Raw genomic sequence first — 18122 nt, 5'->3', positions numbered from 1 at the left:
GCTTGTATATATTTTAGGGTCAGCTTGTCAACTTCTGTTAAAAAAAAAAAGCCTTCTGGAATTTTTATAGGGATTGTGTTGAACTGATAGTCCAGTGTCGGGAGATTTGCTACCTTGACAATCTGAAGTTTTCCAATCTAAGAACATGAACTCCCTATCCACCTGTTTAGACCACCTTTGATCTAAATACCTTAGTAAAATTTGCACTTCTTTTTAAAAATTTTTAAATTTTTATTTATTTTAATGCTTCAACAGATTTATTTACTTATTTGAAAGGTAGAGTTACAGGGGTGGGGGTGGGGGTGGTACGGGAGAGAAAGAGAGAGCTCTTTCATCTGCTGATTCACTCCCCAAATGGCCACAACTGCCAGAGCTGGGCCAGGCTAAAGCCAGGAGCCTGGAATTCCATCCGGGTTTCCCATGTGGGTGGGAGGGTCCCAAGCACATGCACCATCTTCTGCTGCTTTCCCAGGCACATTAGCAGAGAGCTGGATTGGAGGTGGAGCAGCCGGGCCATAAACCAGCACCCATATGGGAGGATGGTGTTGACTTAAACCACTGTGCCACAACGCCGGCCCCCAGTTTATTTATTTTCATCTACTTGAAAGGCAGAGTCACACACACACACACACACAGAGAGAGAGAGAGAGAGAGAGAGAGAGAGAGAGAGAGAGAATCTTCTATCCATTGTTACTCTCCAAATGCCTGTAATAGCCAGGGCTGGGGCAGGCTGAAGCCAGGAGCCAGAAACTCTTTCCAGGTCTCCCACATGGGTCGTGGCTGGCAAGGGCCCAAGCAATTGAGCCATCTGCCGCCTCCCAGGATACATTAGCAGGAAGTTGGATCAGCAGCGAAGTAGCTGAGACCTGAACTGGTACTCTGATATGGGATGAGGATGTCCCAAGCAATAGCCTAACCCACTGCACCACAACACCCACCCCTAATTCTTGCACTTCTTTTGTTAGATTTATTCTTTCTTTTAAAAAAAGATTTATTTATTTATTTATTTGAAAGTCAGAGTTATACAGAGAGAGAGGGAGACAGAAAGTCTTCCACCCACTGGTTCACTCCCCAAATGGCAGAAATGGCTGGAGCTGGGCATCCGAAGCCAGTAGCCAAGAGCTTCTTCTGGGTCTCCCACGCGTGTGGAGGGGCCCAAGCACTTAGGCCATCTTCTACTGCTTTCCCAGGCCATAACAAAGAGCTAGATCAGAAGTGGAACAGCCAGGACTAGAATTGGTGCCCATTTGAGATGCCGGCACTGCAGGCAGTGGCTTTACCCACTAAGCCATAGCACCAGGCCCTGTTAGATTTATTAAGTATTTTCTTTTTTTTTTAAATGTTATATGAATGGAATTTATATATTCATTTAATTTCATTTTCAGATTGTTCATTGCTTGCATATAAAAATAAAATTGATTTATATATATATTGATTGTACAACCTGTGATCTCATTGTGCTCATTTTATTCATTTTTAAAAATTATTCCTTTATCATATTTATTTATTTATTTATTTATTTTTGACAGGCAGAGTGGACAGTGAGAGAGAGAGAGAGAGACAGAGAGAAAGGTCTTCCTTTGCTGTTGGTTCACCCTCCAATGGCCGCCGCGGCCGGCGCGCTGCAGCCGGCGCACCGCGCTGATCCGATGGCAGGAGCCAGGATCCAGGTGCTTTTCCTGGTCTCCCATGGGGTGCAGGGCCCAAGCACCTGGGCCATCCTCCACTGCACTCCCTGGCCACAGCAGAGAGCTGGCCTGGAAGAGGGGCAACCAGGACAGAATCCGGCGCCCCGACCAGGACTAGAACCCGGTGTGCCGGCACCGCTAGGCGGAGGATTAGCCTAGTGAGCCGCGGTGCCGGCCTATCATATTTATTTTAAATATCTATTTATTTACATGAAAGGCAGAGAAACAGAGACAGACAGAGAGATGGAGAGAGATTGCCCATCCACTGGTTCACCTCTCAAATGGCCACAGAACTGGGCCAGGCTGAAGCTAGGAGCTGGGAGCTGGGAACTCCATCCATGTCTCCCACATGGGGGCAGGGACTCAAGTGCTATCACCTGCTGCCTCCCAGGGGGTGCATTAGCAGGAAGCTGGAATTAGGAGCAGAGCCAGTACTTGAACCTAGGTATTCCGATAGAGGATGTGGGCATTTTAACTGCTGTATGACACACCTGCCTCCAATTAGTTCATTTTTTTTTTTCGACAGGCAGAGTGGACAGTGAGAGAGAGAGACAGAGAGAAAGGTCTTCCTTTGCCATTGGTTCACCCTCCAATGGCCACCGCGGCCGGCACGCTGCGGCTGGCGCACCACGCTGATCCGAAGACAGGAGCCAGGTGCTTCTCCTGGTCTCCCATGGGGTGCAGGGCCCAAGCACTTGGGCCATCCTCCACTGCACTCCTGGGCCATAGCAGAGAGCTGGCTTGGAAGAGGGGCAACCGGGACAGAATCCGGCGCCCTGACTGGGACTAGAACCCGGAGTGCCGGCGCCGCTAGGTGAAGGATTAGCTTTTTTTTTTTTTGACAGGCAGAGTTAGTGAGACAGAGAGAAAGGTCTTCCTTTCATTGGTTCACTCCCCAAATGGCTGCTATGGCCGGCCAGCCGGCAGGCGAGCTGCACCGATCGGAAGCCAGGAGCCAGGAGCCACATGCCTCTTCCTGGTCTCCCATGCAGGCGCAGGGGCCCAAGCACTTGGGCCATCCTCCACTGCCCTCCCGGGCCACAGCAGAGAGCTGGACTGGAAGAGGAGCAGCTGGGACCAGAACCCGGTGCCCATATGGGATGCCTGCGCCTCAGCAGAGGATTAACCAAGTGAGCCACGGCGCCAGCCCCCTCCAATTAGTTCTAATAGATCCTTTAGGATTTTCCACATACGAGACGGTGTCATCCGAGAGTAAGGATGGTTTGACTTCTTCCCTTTCAAGCTTGGTGCTCCTTTGGTCTTCCTTGTGCCTGAGAGCTTGTTCTTGTTTGGGGGACAACTGTCCTGCTTATTCCATGGGTCTCTCCCTCACCTGCTTAGGTGTTTACTCAATGTAAGAGGGGCCTTATTAAATCTGAGCCTCTTGCTCACTGCCCTCCCCATCCACTGCTCTCCCCAATGCCTGTCTTCTGTTTCTCCTGTGCACACACACACACGCACACACACACACCCCGAGACTGTAGAATGACATCGGTCAGGGACAGGCCACATACCCCATGGTGGATCCTTCATCCTGGTTGCTGTAAGTGCTGTCTGTGATGCTCACACAGCGATGAGATCACTAATGATGAACTTCTCAGAGTGTCGTTAAGTGACATGACCTGCGTCGTAACGTCACAGAGCTCATGCGGAATGGGATTAGGTTTACTTTGCTGCAAAAACATTTTGTGTGACTTTTCAAAAATAGACTTCTAAATAAAAATCTAGAATTTTCACTGAATTATGTTCATGCTCATTCATTGCTCAATATTAACATCCTCCTCATCGTCCCCTCACTCACTGCACCGCCAGCCACCCAACTGAAGCACGCGTCCCAGAAAGTGTTCAGAAACAGGGTCTCTCTGAACTCCCACATGTATCTCAGCTTGCCCCAGAATTAGGAGCTGGGATACAGCTGGGCTTGAGATGACCCCAGTCCTGGCAGAGCGGGGGTTGAAGTGGAAGGAGCCCCGGATTGGGTCCAGTCCTGACCCTGAACTTCAAAGCCCAACAAAGCCGAGCCAGGGGACTCAGGCTTCAGAACCGGGGCTCCCACCTCTGTCAGATGGGCCGAGGAAGAGCCCAGGGCGGCAGACACTGCCCTGTCTCGGTCTCCGTTCTTCATCAGCACGTCCAGCACACGAATGCCTCCCTGCAGGCCGGGTGCCCACAGAGAATGCCCTTAAAATGTGCCTGTTCCCTCCCTCTCCTGTCTCCCACCCCTGCGTTGGGAGCCACTTTGCACCCCGTTCTCGTCCTGAGTGATGAGATCATTGGGTCACCCCTCCCCCACTTAGAGGCCAAGGCTCTGGCAGAGGTTAAACTGTGTCCCCGCAAAAGATCTGAAATCCTAGTGCTCATTGCCTCTGAATGTGACCTTCTTTGGAAGAGGGGTGTTCACATAATGACAGTAAAGCGAGGTCATCCAGGGCCTCATCCACTCTAACGTGCTCCTATGAGAGGGAGAAACTGGGACACAGAGACACACAGGCTCACAGGGAGAGCCCCGCGTGAGGACGGAGGCGGCACTTGGGGTGATGCATTGCCGGCACCGCAATCCCACCCAGAAGCTGGGGGACAGGTTTTCCCTGAGTCCTCACCAGGAATCTGTCCAGCCAGCACTTTGACCTTCGCTGTGCAGCTTCCAGAACAGAGCGACCGTCACTCTCTGCTGTTGAAACCACCTAGTCTGTGGTCCCTGGGAAACTCACACAAGCCCTTGGAGGATGCGTCAGGCCAAAGCGAGCAGCCCAGCCACAACTTGGCACATCCAGAAGCACCTGGCCCTGAGCAAGCCCACCCAGGCCTCCTCCTTGCCTGCCATGGAGAGGGATGAGTGAACCAGTGAACGCATTGGAGCACTGGAGATGTGACTTCACTCTCAATGGGTGGTCAAACCCATTGAGGTCAAGGCCAGTGAATGACTCATTTATGCAGTGTGGCTCAGTGAGTCAGGGAAGCCCAGGCAGAAAGCCCGAGTTTGGGGCCTATTTCCTCTAGCCTTTTCTTTGGAACCCAGAGATAGCCCCCTAAACAGAGCAACACACCACCCTCCTGCCACACCTACTGTGTGTGTGGAGAGATAAGGACGAAGAGCCGAGAAAGCCGAGAGATGGAACACTTGCTCTATGCCTTTGCGTGAGTTCACCTCTCTGAGTCTTGGCTTCCTCCTGTCTTCACTTGGAGGCTGTTGTGGTCAGGGTCAGGGTCAGGACACTATCAGAAAATTAATATAAAGGACTCAGCAAAACACCAGGCTTTGCCAGGCTCACAGCAAGTGCCCAGTCGAGTCCAGTGATTATTCTTTTTTTTTTTTTTTTTTGACAGGCAGAGTTATTCAGTGAGAGAGAGAGAGAGACAGAGAGAAAGGTCTTCCTTCCGTTGGTTCACCCCCCCAAATGGCCACTATGGCTGGCGCGCTGCGCTGATCCGAAGCCAGGAGCCAGGTGCTTCCTCCTGGTCTCCCATAGGGTGCAGGGCCCAAGCACTTGGGCCATTCTCCACTGCCTTCCCAGGCCACAGCAGAGAGCTGGACTGGAAGAGGAGCAACTGGGAGAGAATCCGGCGCCCCAACTGGGACGAGAACCTGGAGTGCCAGCGCCGCAGGTGGAGGATTAGCCTAATGAGCCACAGCGTCAGCCTCCAGTGATTATTCTTAACAAGGACTGCCCCAAAGTAGGCACAATTAGGATGCACAGCTTGTGAGTCTTCTCCACAATTCGGAACATAACCGCTGGTAACGTTTTCTACGCCTTGACCCAGGGCTGAGTCTGGAAAACACAAACAACGGTCTCATTTGTTTCTGCCAACATTCATCACTCCTGTAATTCTAAAAAACAAATAATATCTCAATTCACACTCCTATGAAGAAGAGGAAGAGGAAGAAGGAGAAGAAGAGAAGAGGAGAAGGAGGAGAGGGAGGAGGAGGGGAGGAGGAGGAGCCAGCAGAAACTCTGCTGTCATTTCTCTCTGGGCTGTCAGTTCCCCTAGCAGCTGGGGTGTGGCTGGGGGCCATCCTGGGGAGTCTGAGAGCTTGGGTCAGGCCTGCATGAGTCACCAAGGCCCTGCTGTTCCTGGTCCCTTCCCTGCACAGTTGGGTCCAACAAACACTGCTTTGAGGTTTGTGCTGGGAACCAAGACAGGCAAGAAACTATGTCCCTGCGCCCAGGCTAGCGGCAGAGAGAAAAATGCACTGCTCCCCACAATGCATCTTTAGGGGTTACTGTTCCTATAACAAACCATCCCTACTACACTGGTCTGTAGGCATGAGGGTTGTCCCCATTTTATTGGGGAGAAAACAAGGTCCCAGGAAGAAAGTTGTATCTCCGTTCATCCATTCATGCATTCCTTTCTCCCTTGCCCTCCCTTTTCTTTGTGTGTGTGAGCATTATTGTTATTTTAATTGTATATACTTACTTACAGAGCACATTGTAGTAATTCTGTACCTGTATTCAGAGGGTGATGATCAAATCAGCTTAGTTAGCATTTCTATCTCCTTAAACTTTTGAAGAAACATTTTTGCTTAACGCTTAATTGTTGCACCTATCTATGGGGTACGGTGTGACATTTCAGTCAGTGTATACAATGTGTACTGATCAAGTCATGATCCTCACTGTCCCACTTCTGGGGATACATCCAAAGGAAATGCAGTCGGCATATGCAACAGATGCCTGCACTCCCGCGTTCCCGTTCACAACAGCTAAGGTATGGGACCTCCAGACAGTTCTTTATATTTTTTAAAGCATTTTTGATGGTATTTCTTCTTTCTTTCTTTCTTTCTTTCTTTCTTTCTTTCTTTCTTTCTTTCTTTTTTTTTTTTTTTTTGACAGGCAGAGTGGACAGTGAGAGAGAGAGAAAGGTCTTCCTTTGCCGTTGGTTCACCCTCCAATGGCCGCCGCTGCAGCCGGCGCAGCGCGCTGATCCGATGGCAGGAGCCAGGATCCAGGTGCTTTTCCTGGTCTCCCATGGGGTGCAGGGCCCAAGCACCTGGGCCATCCTCCACTGCACTCCCTGGCCATAGCAGAGAGCTGGCCTGGAAGAGGGGCAACCGGGACAGAATCTGGCGCCCCGACCGGGACTAGAACCCGGTGTGCCGGCGCCGCAAGGTGGAGGATTAGCCTATTGAGCCACGGCGCCGGCCCTTCCTTTCTTTTTTTGACAGCTAGAGTTAGACAGTGAGAGAGACACAGAGAGAAAGGTCTTCCTTCCGTTGGTTCACCCGCCAGATGGCCTCTACGGCCGGCACGTTGCCACCGGCACACTGTGCTGATCCAAAGGCAGGAGCCAGGTGCTTCCTCCTGGTCTCCCATGCGGTGCAGGGCCCAGGCACCTGGGCCATCCTCCACTGCCTTCCCAGGCCACAGCAGAGAGCTGGACTGGAAGAGGAGTAACCGGGACAGAATCTGGTGCCCCAACCAGGACTAGAACCCAGGGTACCGGTGCCGCAGGCGGAGGATTAGCCTAGTGAGCCACAGCACTGGCCCAGACAGTTCTGTTCTCCATTTCCAGGTGGATGTGTCCCTCTCGGGGTGGTTTTCCCAGCCATGTGAAGGCACCTGTTCTGTCTGCTTCTCAGTTTATATCCTGCTGCTTGGCACCTCAGCATTACTTGTCTATTGACAAGTTTGTTCCCCACCAGGAGGTACACTGATGGAATGACTGTAGCATCTGAATTCTTTTTTTTTAAAAAGATTTATTTTATTATTTGAAAGACAGAGTCACAGAGAGAGGTAGAGTCTGAGAGAGGTCTTCCATCCGCTGGTTCATTCCCCAGATGGCCACAACAGCCGGAGCTGCGCCGATCCGAAGTCAGGAGCCAGGAGTTTCTTCTGGGTCTCCCACATGGGTGCAGGGGGCCAAGGACTTGGGCCGTCTTCTACGGCTTTCCTGGGCCATAGCAGAGAGCTGGATTGGAAGAGGAGCAGCCAGGACTAGAATTGGTGCCCATATGGGATGCCGGTGCTTCAGGCCAGGGTGTTAACCTGCTGCGCCACAGCGCCGGCCCTACATCTGAATTCTTGTTCATCTTAAGCCTTTACTATATATTTTACTGGATCTAAAACATCATTAACCCTAAGGTCTCCTCATTAATTTACACACTATTAGGAAAGAAAAATACCATCAATTACAACGGCAGCTAATAGCAGCAAGCCTCTGATTCTGTCCCATTCCACTCTGAAAAATGTCCAGATATGAAAAATGTGTCTTTGACACAATAAAATGCATGTGGAAAGCAATTGCTGCTTTTAAATACGTCCTAGAGGAAGATTTTTGTAAATATCTGTATACTGAAAGCAACAATGTTTACTGAACACTTACTGTGGGCCAAACATTGTTCTAGAGTGCTTTACAACCCAGAACTTTTATCAGGGGTTGGCAAACCTTTCCTGCAGAGGGTTGGGGTGAATACTGTAGGCGTTGGGACCCTCCAGCCTCTGTCCACTCACTTCCCATCACAGTGTGGAAAGCAGCCACAGATAATGCCTGAATGAACTGATGTGGCTGTGTGCCAATAAAACTATCTACAAACACTGAAATTTGAATTTCATGTAACTTTCACTCCACAAAGTAGGTTTCCTTTGATACTTTGCCTAACTGTTAATCATTTTATCTTACCTATTTGAAAGGCAGTCACACAGAAAGAGATCATTGGTTCAGTCTCCAAATGCCTGCAACAGCCAGGCCTGGACCAGGCTGCAACCAGGAGCCCAGAACACTTACTGAGTCTGCCACATGGATGACAGGGACCCAACGACTCCAGCCAGTATCTGCGGCCTCCCATAGTGTACATTAGCAGGAAGCTGGAATTGGGAGCTAGTGCCTGGACTTGAACCCAGGTCCTCCAGTATAGGACATGAGCATCCCAAGCAAGGGCTCAACCAGTGCGCCAAACGGCCCTTCCCTAACCATTTAAAATGTAGACCACTCTTATCCTGTGGGTTGCACCAAAAGTGGCAGTGGCCTAGACTGCCTCATGAGTTTCTAGTTTCTCCCTGTCTCACATGATCTTTCTTCCTTCCTTATTCCCTCCCTCCCTCCCTCCTTCCTTCCCTCCCTTCCTTCTTTCCTTCTGTTACAGAAAGAGAGAGAGAAGGATCTTCAAACCACTGCTCCACTCCCCAGATGGCCACAATAACAAGCACTGGGCCAAGCTGAAGCCAGGTGGATAGCAGGGGCCCAAGAACTTGGGCCAATTTCTGCTGCTTTCCCAGGCCATTAACAGGGAGCTGGACTGGAAGTAGAGCCCATGCGGGATACCACTGTCACAGGCAGGGGCTTTAACCTGCTGTGCCACAAGTCCTACCCTTCACATGAACTGCTTGCCAGCCCTACAAGACAGATACCATTTTTGTTCCCATTTTACCAATGAGAAAACTGAGTCTCAGAGAGGGGAGGTAACTTGTCCAAGGACATACAAGCTGAGATTCTCACCTAAGTGTCTAACTCTGTAGCTGGTTTACATAAATCCTATTATCCTCAATATGGTTATCTTTTAACTTCTTTTTTTTTAATCTTTTTTCTTGGTTACAAAAGTTACATATTTGTGCCAAAAAATTCAAATCATACAGTTATACTGGAGAAAATCAAAAGAGCACCACTCTCCAGAGAGAAACAGTATTACGGGTTTGGACATACAGCTCACACAGTGCTGATCAGAGTTAGAATGTACTGAACACAGTGTGACTTGGAACAAGTTGCCTAACCTCTCTGAGCCCTTATCTCTCACATGAGGGGGCTGGATGACATGACACGGCTCTGTCAGCTCCCCCGGGCTTCATCCCTTTGGAAGGATTGTGCAACAGCAGCTGGCTCCGTCCTGACCACTCCAATGTGAGGGGTGCAGTCACCCCCTGCAAGCCCAAGTGGCTGCTGCATCTCTCCACCTGCGGCTCCTCTAATCCCCAGCCCTGCATGGCTGGAAAGGCAGCAGGGATGCCAGGACCTGAGTCTGGGGTCCTAGGAGGCTCTAGGCTTCTTCCTCCAGGGCTGGAGCTGGAGCGGGGAACCACTCTGCCCGGTGAGGTGAGGCCCAGGCGAGCGGGCACTCAGGCTCCCGCCAGCGCTGCCTGGGACAGGGCACACAGAGGCTGAGCCAGGCCTCCATGGCCTCCATGGCCAATGCCTGGGCCCAGCTGCCTCTCAAGCAGATAGGCCCTGGGTCTGGAGCTGTGTCTGGGGATTGCTGGCTATGGACCTTGAGCATATCCCCTCACTGTCTCCTGTTTCCTTGCCCAGAAAATGGGGACAACAACCACAGAACCACTGATGAGCTCATGAAGTGGTATCTGTAACGCACCTGGCAGAGGTGAAGTTTAATCCGAGTCAATTTCTGGGATGTTTCAACAGTCATTTCACGAACTGTGGACCTACTACGTGCGGAGACTGTATCAAAGGTGGGGGTGGGGAGCAGAAAGACGAGAGGAAGTTGCTGCCATTGAACCTACAAGCTTGCAACTCCGGGGGAGTCGGACAAAGACCTAGGTGACCCTGACACAATTGGAGCGTTTGGACAAGGTCGCCCAGCAGGTGCAGAAGCCAGCGGAGGCTTCCTGGAGACTGGAAATTCACCAGGTCTTGGAGGATGGGGAGAGGGAAGAGGGGACTGCACTCTGGCTGGGGCCTGACCCGCAATGTGTGAGGGTGGGAGAGGACCACAGCTTTAAAGTGGCACAGGTCCACTGAGTTCTCCTGGAGCACGACAGGAAAATCAGAGTGTGGGAGGTCCAGGGGCAGGGGGCTGTGGGTTCGGTGGGAAGTAGCAACTCTCAGCAGGTCCTGAGCAAGGGGAGGAATCACCACACAGCCCAGGCGGGAGAGATTCTCACACAGCATTCCACCTAGTCCCAGAAAGGCCGCACTCCCACGGTGCAAGTGGGGAAATGCTGAGCCATGTGTGCAGGCTCACAGGGCCCACGCTGAGCCAGGGCCACTTTCTGATGGCCATCAGTGGTGTGGGGAGCAACCCGGACTGGACTGAGTTACTGGAATTAAGACTTATTCTATGCATCTGCTCTCCCACAATATGGCGCTGGGAGAGGAGGCAACAGCTTCTACCCAGCTGCCTCTCACCAACTTTACAAGCTGCAGGACCTGCTCCTGATTGGAGGAGAGCAGCGTACTCAGCATGTGGGCAGCCGAGTTAGGATTGGCGGAGGAGGACTATAAAGGAGGAGAGAGACGGCATGCACCAGGAACATCTAAGGGGAACACCTGTGTAGCCCCCGAGAGAGCCGGCCGGCGGTGTGCCGCTCCCCCGCGGAAGTGGGGAATGTGGCAGGGGGAACCGCCCTTCCACGGAGGTGGAAGGGATGGTAGCCAACCCGGGAAGGACCAGCAGCCAACCCGGGAAGAACCAGCAGCAAACCCGGGGAGGGCCGAGCAGACGAAAGAACAGCGCAGGGTCCTGTGTCGTTCCTCCACGAAGACGGGGAGCGACAAGTGGGAGCGCCACCCTGCTTTCCCATGACCCCATGGCAGATTTGAAGTCAACTCTGAGAGCAGGATTCGGCCAGGGATTGCAGGCCGGTGCCAGTCATGGCTACACAGCCCTCCAAGATGTGATTATCTGTCCATCACAAGGGAGAGAGGGAGGGCTCAGTGAAGGGAAGGAACCTACTGAAGACCACACGGTGAGGCACTGGCTTCTGGGGGCGTGCGCGGCCCTAGGTCCTTCCCACTGCCTCATACCGCCTATAGGCTCCTGTCTTAGCACATCTGGAACCAGGAAGGGCCCAACTCAGAGACACCCATGAGTCAACACAGGCTGATTCATCCTGCTTCATACCCTCCTGCCAGCCAGGCCCCTGGTGCCAGCCCCCCGCTCTCTCTGCAGTCATTGGAGGCCAGGTTATGGGGAGCCTCTGCTTAGCTCCACCCCTAGCCAGGAGCAGCGTCTCCACAGCCTGGATTGGGAGCCCCGGTGGCTACACCTTTACCACCTGGCTCTGGGCAGGTGAGCCGTGGATGTGCCCCATTGTGCTAAGGAGGGACCTTTCTCTGAGCTGGCCCATGTCCCTCTCCCAAGCCGCTGGCTTGCCCGACTGCCTCTCGCTTCTGCGGCCAGACCCTGAAACGCATGAGAACTGCTCTGCTGGGAAGGGGAAACCCGAGATGTTGAGTGAATCACAAGGAGAAGCAGCGCAGGAGGGGTTGGCTTCAGCCGCTCTCATCTGGGACCTCAAGCCCTCCACAAGGTCGGCTGGGACAGACCCACTGAAGAGGTGTGGGCTTGCACATCACTTGGGGAATAAGAAATCAAAACGACCCTGGGGTTCATGCCAGCTTTTGTACCCTTTCCAGCAAGGGATGAGAGGGAAAACTCACGAGGCCCGCAGACTCCCAACTCGAGGGCTGGACTGTGCCACGACCACTGTGCCATTTGTATAAAAAGGGGCTCTTTTTGAAACATTTGGGTAGAGGAATGTAAAATGAATACTCTTGGTTAAAAAAAAAATTTGGGACGGATCAAGTTGGTATGCAGAGAAAAGTCAGCAGCCCGAACATTCTGTGATTCAACGCAAAAATATGTTGAGTTCCTCAGCTGAAGTAGAATAAACAAACAGAGGATTCATTTTTTTTTCTTCTTTCTCGCCATCTTTCCCCTCTTATCTGAAGCCTGCTTTACTGTTGTCCTGGGCCAAGGGTCCAAGGAAGGTGGAACACTAGTTTAACAAACACACGTTTCTAGAAGCATCTGAGCACAAAGTCTCTGCATGGCACTTGGCACAAGCTACGCTAGGCAAAGGGAGAAGCTGTCTCTGGTGTTAGAACCCACAGAGGGACGACGCAGGCTGGCAGCGAACACCCCTCCCCCCAGGAGAGCAGAGGGGAAACCGCAGAATGTTCCCGATTCTGCACTCGGCCGGTGGCGCAAGGTTTGTTTGTGGACCCGACATGCCGCTGTCGCCGCGAAGGCGGCTCTCCTGCCCAGGGGGTGGTCAGCAGGGCTCGGGGCGCGCGTCTTGCAGCCGCTCTCCCCGCGCGTGGCTGGGTTGTGAGCTGGGGAGCGCTGGGCAGACGCTACGAGGGCGCGCAATGGGGCTGGGGTGCGCAAAGCCGGGGCCCAGGGGCCTCGGCCTCGAGCCAAGGTAACACGCGCGCGCGCGCACCAGCGACCCCAGTGGAGCCGCCCGGCCCGTCCCCAGGCGCCGACCCGCGCGCCCCCCGCCCCGGGCTTGCCGCCCCGCGCTCTGCCTTCCTCTGCTCCAACCTCGTAGGGACTACATGACTAGAGGAGCTATTTGTCCCGCGGCGGAGATGGGGGGTGGGGTGGCTCACTGGACGCCATTGTTCTTGCTCAACGTATACAAAGTTTTTCTTTCTTTCTCACTCCGGCCTCTCTCCTGGTGGGGACGCCATTTCCAGGGACAGAGTTGTTCATTCTCCGCCCGCCCTCCCCGGTCCACATCGTGAGCTCCTCTCCGCCGCCCCCCACCCTCCACGCTGGCCGTCGGGACCCCGGCAGCCCGGCCCGTTAGCGAGGACACGAGGCGAGCGGCCGAGAGGACCCAGCGGCGGCGCCGAGCGCCGAGAGGCCGAGGCAGGTGGCGGAGGTCAGCCTTCGGCTGGCAGCGCGCCCCTGTCCTCCCGCGGGGCGCGTACAGCCGAGCCGAGCCGAGCCGGCTGGGTCTCTGGGGACGAGCCAGGAGCAGGCCGGGGCTGGGGCGCGAGCCAGCTCGCGGGGAGCGCACCCCGCTCCGAGGCCGATGACGTCTTTGCCTCTGGCTCTGGTGGCGCCGGGCCGGGCCGGGTGGGTGACGTCACCACCCGGTCACGTGGCCGCCATTCAAACAAACAAACCCCCCTTCCCCCTCCCAGCGCGCGCCAGCCCCGCCCCGCCCCGCCCCCGGAGAGGCCCATATAACTGCACTCCCCGGGGCCGAGCTCGTCGAGAAGGACGACTGGATTGTAGGAGAGGCGCTGCGGTCGCCGGAGCAGGGACGGTCCCGGGAGCGGCTGGAGAAAGCCCGGGTGGCTGCAGTCCCGTGTGACGCCCTTCGCTCGGCCCAAAGGCAGTGTCTTGTTCCGCGCCCAGAGAGTCGGGGTCGGACTTTTCCTCGAAAGCCGTCGCCGCTCTGCTCTTGGCGTCCGGGGACAGACAAAGGACTCCGGAGCGACGTGCACGCTGGGGGCTCTGAGGCCGGCCATGGTCATGGAGGTGGGCATCCTGGACGCCGGAGGCCTGCGGACGCTGCTGCGGGAGCGCGCGGCGCAGTGCCTGGTGCTGGATTGCCGCTCCTTCTTCGCTTTCAACGCTGGCCACATCGCCGGCTCGGTCAACGTGCGCTTCAGCACCATCGTGCGGCGCCGGGCCAAGGGCGCCATGGGGCTGGAGCACATCGTGCCCAACGCCGAGCTGCGCGGCCGCCTGCTGGCCGGCGCCTACCACGCCGTGGTGCTGCTGGACGAGCGCAGTGTCGCCCTGGACGGCGCCAAGCGCGACGGCACCCTGGCCCTGGCGGCGGGCGCGCTGTGCCGGGAGGCGCGCGCCGCGCACGTCTTCTTCCTCAAAGGTACGACCTCGGGGCAGCGCTGCCTTGCCGGGGGCCCCTTGGCCCTTGGCTCTCTAGTGGGGGCGGGGACCGGCGCCCGAGTCCTACCTGGAGCGCATGGGCGCGGCGTTGTGGCTCTGGGGACTTGTCACACCGGCTTTGTCTGGTCCTGGGAACAAAGACTTGCTTGGGCCTTAGCGATATGAACTTGGAGCGCCTGGTGGGGTGGGGGCTTTGTGGGAAGGGACCTTGGCTCAACGATGCTGATGGAAGCAAACCTTCCTCTCTCTGTTGCCAGGAGGTTATGAGGCGTTTTCGGCGTCCTGCCCAGAACTGTGCAGCAAACAGTCGACCCCCATGGGGCTCAGCCTTCCCCTGACCACCAGTATCCCGGACAGCGCGGAATCCGGATGCAGCTCCTGCAGCACCCCGCTCTACGATCAGGTCAGTGGGGCCCCGTGCCAGAGGGGAGGAGTCGGGGCCAGCAAGGCTTGGAAGAGGGTGCCCGTGAGAACGTGGAAAGTGACCTGCAGCTTTATTTATAAAGGGGACTTGGGGACACTCAATGGCTCTGCGTGTCTGATGCATGGCACTACAGAAATGAACTGGCTGGTGCTGCCAGGGGCACATGGGCTTAGACCCCTGTTTGTTTATACTCCAGCAGCAGCAGCAGGGGTACTGAGAAGTTCACCACTGACTTTTCCACTGGGGAGTTTTTGTGGGTGTGGGTGCTGGTGGTGCCCTGGAGCCGGCCTGAGCAGTGTTTGGGTCTTTCTGCCTCACAGGGTGGCCCGGTGGAGATCTTGCCCTTCCTATACCTGGGCAGTGCCTATCACGCTTCCCGCAAGGACATGCTGGATGCCCTGGGCATCACGGCCTTGATCAACGTCTCAGCCAACTGTCCCAACCACTTTGAGGGTCACTATCAGTACAAGAGCATCCCTGTGGAGGACAACCACAAGGCAGACATCAGCTCCTGGTTCAGCGAGGCCATCGACTTCATAGGTGAGTGGGACGGACGCCCGGCACTGCTGATGCCTCCCCGTTTCAACCTGTCTGGCAGAGGACTTGGGTGCTGCTCTTGTGAGCCATCCACCAGACATGAACTGTCCATCTCGGGTGGACATCATCCTTGCAGAATGAGGACTTGATGTCCCACCCTGCGCATGAGCAAACCGAGGCTTGGCAAGTGGACTTGCCCAGAATCAACCTGCTAAGTGGAGACACCCCATCTGGGTTTAGTCCCTTGCTGCCCCTTTGCACGGTGCCCTCCATGATAGCATAAGTCCATGGGCTAGCGTAAGGTGATGTTGGCCGCCTGGGTAGGACACGTGTGACATTGTTCTTTGACGCTTTTTGCCTGGACTTGGGGTCCCTCTCCCGAGCTCTCTAGTAAGCAGCCGCACTTCTTGTTTTCCAGACTCCATCAGAAATGCCGGAGGAAGGGTGTTCGTCCACTGCCAGGCGGGCATCTCCCGGTCCGCCACCATCTGCCTCGCTTACCTCATGAGGACTAACCGCGTGAAGCTGGACGAGGCCTTTGAGTTCGTGAAGCAGAGACGGAGCATCATCTCCCCCAACTTCAGCTTCATGGGCCAGCTGCTGCAGTTTGAATCGCAGGTGCTGGCCCCGCACTGCTCGGCGGAGGCCAGCAGCCCCGCCATGGCTGTGCTGGACCGCGGCACCGCCACCACCACTGTCTTCAACTTCCCCGTCTCCATTCCCGTACACCCCACGAACAGTGCCCTGAGCTACCTTCAGAGCCCCATCACCACCTCCCCCAGCTGCTGAGAGGCCGGGGCGGGGCTAGGAGCGCCACCTCCACCTCCACGCGCGCCCGGGACTCCAGGCTTCCTCCTTGGTGGAGAAAGGCAATGACTCCCGGGAGGGGGCTCACGAGCGCACACCGGGCCTTATTTATGTAACGTCACCTGGCTTCCACTGGGCTCCTCTGCAGTGGTAGCGGTGACAGCAAGATGCGTGTCGCACCCAGCACACGGGGACCAATGTGTAGTGGGTACATCAAGTCCCTCCGACAAAACAGGGCAGGAGAGGAGGACTGTTTGAGCCCATGTCTTTGTTGCTGGCCCCTGTTTTTTTGTAGAAATCTTCGTGCTTGGCACACCTACCAGTATTACCATTCCTGAAGACATACACATATGAGACTATCCCTTATTTATTTTTGTGTAGGTGGTCCGCCTTCACACATGTCAGTGTCTACTTCTAGAAGAACCAAATACCTCAATTTTTGTGTTTTGAGTACTGTACCGTCCTGTAAATAGACCCAGAGCAGGTTGTTTCCAGCACTGAGGGAAGACACCAGTGTTGGCTTTTTGTTTGTTTTTTTCTTTTTTTTTTTTTTAGTTGCCAACAGTTGTATGTTTGCTGATTATTTATGACCTGAAATAATATATTTCTTCTTCTAAGAAGACATTTTGTTACGTAAGGATGACTTTTTTATACAACAGAATAAATTATGGCATTTCTATTGAAATCTCAAGGCTTTTATTTCTTTGGCTGCCTCAGCCAGCTCCTCTCCTGCAAGTGAAATAGGGAAGAATTTGGATGAGGGTCTGATCCTGTGCCCCTCCGTGGCCACTTGGTCCCGTGAGGTAGCCGAGTCATAAGGGAGGTGGACAAGAGGTCTGTCGGGAGACATCAGCGCTGCAAGTCTTACTAGAGAGGGTGAGAATGCCCCGTTCCCTTTTTAACAGTGGTGTCATCTGCCGTGTCACCTGGGATGCCCTCGTGTCCCCACAGCCACTTGGCCTGGGTTGCCTTTTCATGGAATACCGTTCTCAGGATGATATAAAAAGTCTCCCTCCACTCTAGGCTGTGTCTAAGCACTTGGCATAGATCACATGTGTTCTGACTGCGAGGCGGTGTGTGCCACCTGCCCCCAGAAAAACAGCCCAGTCTGAAGATAGGGAGACCCAGCCTAGCTCAGCGGCAGCAGGGGAATCAGAACCTGCTGTTCCGTTTTGTTACCTGATTTTTTGAGCTTTGGGTTTTATCACTCAGTCTCACATGCTTTTGTAAAGACCCTCATTTCTATGAAAATACATTAAGTGGCTAAAAAAAAAAATCCAAGCACTGTAAGCGAATAGAATACAGATAAATCACCAGCCAGACCCTCACCCGCAGCGTGACCACTGTTATGGCTTGGGAGGCTGTTGATGCCAGCAGTTCTGCAGACTGGCTCAGGGGGTGAAGGCTCAGTGTTTGGGGCGGCTGCCTCCTCCTGCCCACTTGCTTAATCTGATTTCATAATTTTGATGCAGAAGATAGGTGATTAAGCTTGACTTGCTCTAGGGTAATATTCTGAATTTGTACTCTCTCTTGCTCAGCAGAGAAGCTGTAATTTACTACCAACCCATAATCCAGTCTGTAATGTTGAATTAAATAACCACCAAGCTCTCTCGGGTTACTACAGGCCCTTTTAGGGCCTGCTTCCTGCTGACTTGTGCTGGATCAAGTGTTGTTGGAAGCAGAGAGGGAGATATCCCCTTCAAGTTAGCTAGCAATGCTCTGTGCCGTGGTCCTGGCCTAGGTCCTGATTCCAGGTCTTGACACTGACCGCGGTGTCCTTGACCTTTCTCCATGGGTCTACCACCAGCTGCTTGGCTCCGGGGCCAGAAAGATCCCTGTGTTCTAAGGACTTGCCCTGAGTTCGTAGGCTCATTTCCTCAGCTGGGTTGGGTTTCCAGTCTATGGCAAGTGTGTTCATTCTTTTCAAAACAAACCATACCCGATGTTTTTATCGAACCCTAGAAATTTACTATCGCAAACGGCTCCCTTCGTGGAAATGTACCGGGGATGGTGCCTGTGGCAGATGCTGTGGCTGACTTCCCCGTGGGCTTGGGCCTTTGCTTTCTGCTTGGCAGGCACCGGCTGAGCCCAAATTAATCTCCAGTATGATCTACTCAGTGGAAAAATACAACGA

General features: G+C 54.1%; 1 protein-coding gene across 1 annotated transcript; it reads left to right on the top strand.

The window, feature by feature from the left end:
* Nucleotides 1-13557: 13557 nt before the first annotated feature.
* Nucleotides 13558-16673, top strand: DUSP1 (dual specificity phosphatase 1). The gene is made up of 4 exons (XM_002710379.5): nucleotides 13558-14200; nucleotides 14478-14623; nucleotides 14965-15184; nucleotides 15600-16673. The coding sequence occupies exons 1-4, from the start codon at nucleotides 13834-13836 to the stop codon at nucleotides 15968-15970; spliced, it is 1104 nt and encodes a 367-aa protein (XP_002710425.1). The 5' UTR covers nucleotides 13558-13833; the 3' UTR covers nucleotides 15971-16673.
* The last annotated feature ends 1449 nt before the right edge of the window (nucleotides 16674-18122 follow it).

This window comes from Oryctolagus cuniculus, chromosome 6 (genome assembly GCF_964237555.1).
Source record: "Oryctolagus cuniculus chromosome 6, mOryCun1.1, whole genome shotgun sequence".
NCBI classification, from domain to species: Eukaryota; Metazoa; Chordata; class Mammalia; order Lagomorpha; family Leporidae; genus Oryctolagus; species Oryctolagus cuniculus.
Note: the sequence above shows the minus strand (reverse complement) of the source record. Positions and strands in the feature narration are given on the sequence as shown.